Here is a 2,847-nt window from a genome sequence, read left to right on the forward strand (position 1 = left end):
TGCAGGAAAGTTCCACAGCCCCCCGCTGCAGAGCCTGGAGCTAACTTGGCTGACACCAGTCCCTGCCGGGCTGTTAGGGAGCCCCAGAGACCTAGAGCAGGGGCCCTGAGTGCAAGCACAGGATTCTTAACCCTTAGGAGCCCTGCAGAACACGGAGGAGAAAAGGGGAGGAAGGAGGGATTGAGGGAGGGAGTGTGCTGCAGGAGAGGGGGGTTGGAGCCAGCAGGTGAGGATTCGGAGTGGAAAGTGCAGATAGAGGGGAAAGCAGGAACAGGGAGAAGGGAGAGAACATTAGGAAGAAAGGAGGGCAAAGAAAAAGCTGGATATCCAAGAAAAGGATTTGGGGGCAACACACTTCAGTTGAGCCAGGCTGACTTCCCGTTTTATACAAATGGGGAAACTGAGGCTCAGAGAGGTTAAGAGACTCGTGCAAGGTCCATCTCACAGATACCGAGTGGCCGAGCAGGAGTCTGCAGGCCTCAGTCTCCTTCCACTAAACCACAAACCTCTGAACAAGACTCAAGGAGGAAGGAGGACAAGAGGGGGCAGGGAGGCAGGGAGCAGGGAAAAGGGTCAAGCGCAAGGGAGAAGGTGCTATCATGCTACCTGACTTTCAGAGAGCAAGGGCAAAGGCCGGGGCAGGACAGAGGACACCGGACTCCTCTCTGACCCCAGTCCTAATCAACCACTAGGGTCTCTTGGCTGTAGGGGATGGACTTCTCGTGCATCTGCTCTCCACCCTTCCCGGAGTTGGGGCCGGGCCCCTGGCTGTGGCCGGAAGAGTAGCTGGCCGACTTCTCCCCGCTGCTGCTGTGGGAGGCGGCCCCGCACCTGCTCCGGCCACAGCAGAGCATGGAGGTGCAGGCCTGGCGGAAGCGGGGGTCGAAGAAGGCGTAGAGGAAGGGGTTGAGGCAGCTGTTGACGTAGCTGATGCAGGTGCAGTAGGGGAAGACGTTCATGAGGAAGATGTCGAAGTCGCAGGGCCAGTGCAGCAGGCTGCCCAGCATGTAGAGCGTCTTCACCAAGTGGTAGGGCATCCAGCAGAGCGCGAAGGTCACCACCAGCACCACGATGATGCTGAGCAGCCGGCGCCGCTTCCGCAGGCCCTCGATGCGCTCCTTGCGGAAGTGGCCGGCGATGGTCTGGGCGATGAAGAAGTAGCAGGTCAGCATGATGGTGAAGGGCACCACGAAGCCCACGGCGGTGGACGAGACCCCCAGGCCCACCTCCCAGGCCCACTCTGAGCTGGAGGTGGCCACCATGGAGTAGTCCATGTAGCACTGCACCTTGGTGGTGTTCTCCAGGTCCGCGGTGGAGCGGAACACCATGACCGGCATGGCCAGGAGGGCGGCCAGCACCCACAGGACCGCCGTGGCCACGGCCCCGCTGACCCGCAGCCTCAGCCGAGCATTGGCCACGGGCCTCACGATGGCCAGGTAGCGGTCGAAGCTGAGCCCGGTGAGGCAGAAGACGCTGGCGTACATGTTGACGAAGATAACGTAGCTGCTGAGCTTGCAAGCAAAGGTGCCAAAGGGCCAGTCGTAGTCCCGGTACGTGTAGGTGGCCCACAGCGGCAGGGTCACCACGAAAGTCAGGTCGGCCACAGCCAGGCTGGCGATGAAGATGTCGGCTGAGCGTCTCTTCTCGCGGCTGCTGCGAAACACGGTCCAGAGCACCAGGCCATTGCCCGTGGTGCCCAGGAGGAAGACCAGCAAGTAGATGGCAGGGATGAGGGCCCCCGAGGACTTCCAGTCCGTGTACTCGCACTCAGACTGGTTGTCTGCCCCATAGTAGTTGTCGAAATCGCCAGCCTCCTCCATGCTGGGCAGCGGAGAGAAGACGGGCGGGGGGTTCCCGGGGTACCAGCCCCGTGGCTGTGGCACCAACTCGGCAAGTGCCCGGAGCTTCTGGCTTGAGCCTCACAGGGCAGGCGAGAAGGGCTGAGGGTGTCCAGAGCCCTTCCCAGCAAGCGGGAGGAGGTGCCTCCGATCCTGGAGGATGCCCGCTCCCGCAGACTTCCCTCCACCCTCTCCTGCCTTGTCCTGGCCTCAGCTAAGACACTTCCTTGCGCCCTCCTGAGTCTCTGTCTCCTCCTTGTCTGGTCACTCCCTCCTCCCACCTCCAGACCAACCCCTCACTTGGGAGTCTTAAGATCTTTAAGTTACAGCCCACTTTTTTTTTTTTTCTCCTTCTTCTCCCCGGAGAAAAGTGGACCAAATTGAGCCCTGCCGTGCTGGACAGAATATTATCTGGGGTTTGCAGCAGCCTGCTCTCCTCCTAGCCCCGCCTTCACCCTCTGGCTACCACCCACCTTCTCCCCAGCCTCTATCCCTGGTTTCTTCTGGCCTTTGGAGCACCCCCTCCCCAGTCCTCCCCACCCTCTCACTCTCACCCCCTCCCATCCCCTCTAAATGGGGCAAATTATGCAGATTGAAATCCAGCCTGAGCTGGAGCCCGGATGGGTGGGGGGCAAGGAGGGTGTGAGATTTCGCAGGATGCTCTGAGCATCTGGCAAGCCCTCCTGGCAGGCTGGTCTGGCCCCTTGGGTCTGGCCCCCAGCCTCCCCTCCTGCCCTCCCAGCCCCGCCCCCAGACCAGACTTCACTCTACCCTTCATAGTCATCCTCCTTTACTCCTCCACTTTGACCCTCTCTCTGGGAACTTTTATGGTTTACAGGCACGGTTAAGGGGATTTCTCTAGAATCCATAAGCGGTTGGCAGACTGCAGTTTGCAGATGGCCTAGGAAGTTTTAGAGGGTTGAGGACAAAGTCCCAGGAGAAAGAAACCGCAGACAAAAGTCACTAAATCAAGTCATTAAATCTGTGAGAAAACTGAGGCTTAACGAGG

The 2,847-nt window shown here is 59.7% G+C and overlaps 1 protein-coding gene across 1 annotated transcript; it reads right to left on the reverse strand.

Annotated features, from left to right (window-relative positions):
• Nucleotides 1-677: 677 nt before the first annotated feature.
• APLNR (apelin receptor) lies at nucleotides 678-2,121 on the reverse strand. Its single transcript, XM_032414899.1, has one exon. The coding sequence runs from the start codon at nucleotides 1,818-1,820 to the stop codon at nucleotides 678-680; it is 1,143 nt and encodes a 380-aa protein (XP_032270790.1). The 5' UTR covers nucleotides 1,821-2,121.
• Nucleotides 2,122-2,847: the final 726 nt, after the last annotated feature.

Source organism: Phoca vitulina, unplaced genomic scaffold (genome assembly GCF_004348235.1).
Source record: "Phoca vitulina isolate PV1807 unplaced genomic scaffold, GSC_HSeal_1.0 scaffold16, whole genome shotgun sequence".
Taxonomy (NCBI): domain Eukaryota; kingdom Metazoa; phylum Chordata; class Mammalia; order Carnivora; family Phocidae; genus Phoca; species Phoca vitulina.

Bases quoted from the DNA above. Each gene is read 5' to 3' on its own strand.
- APLNR (XM_032414899.1), bottom strand. From the start codon at position 1,820: ATGGAGGAGGCTGGCGATTTCGACAACTACTATGGGGCAGACAACCAG.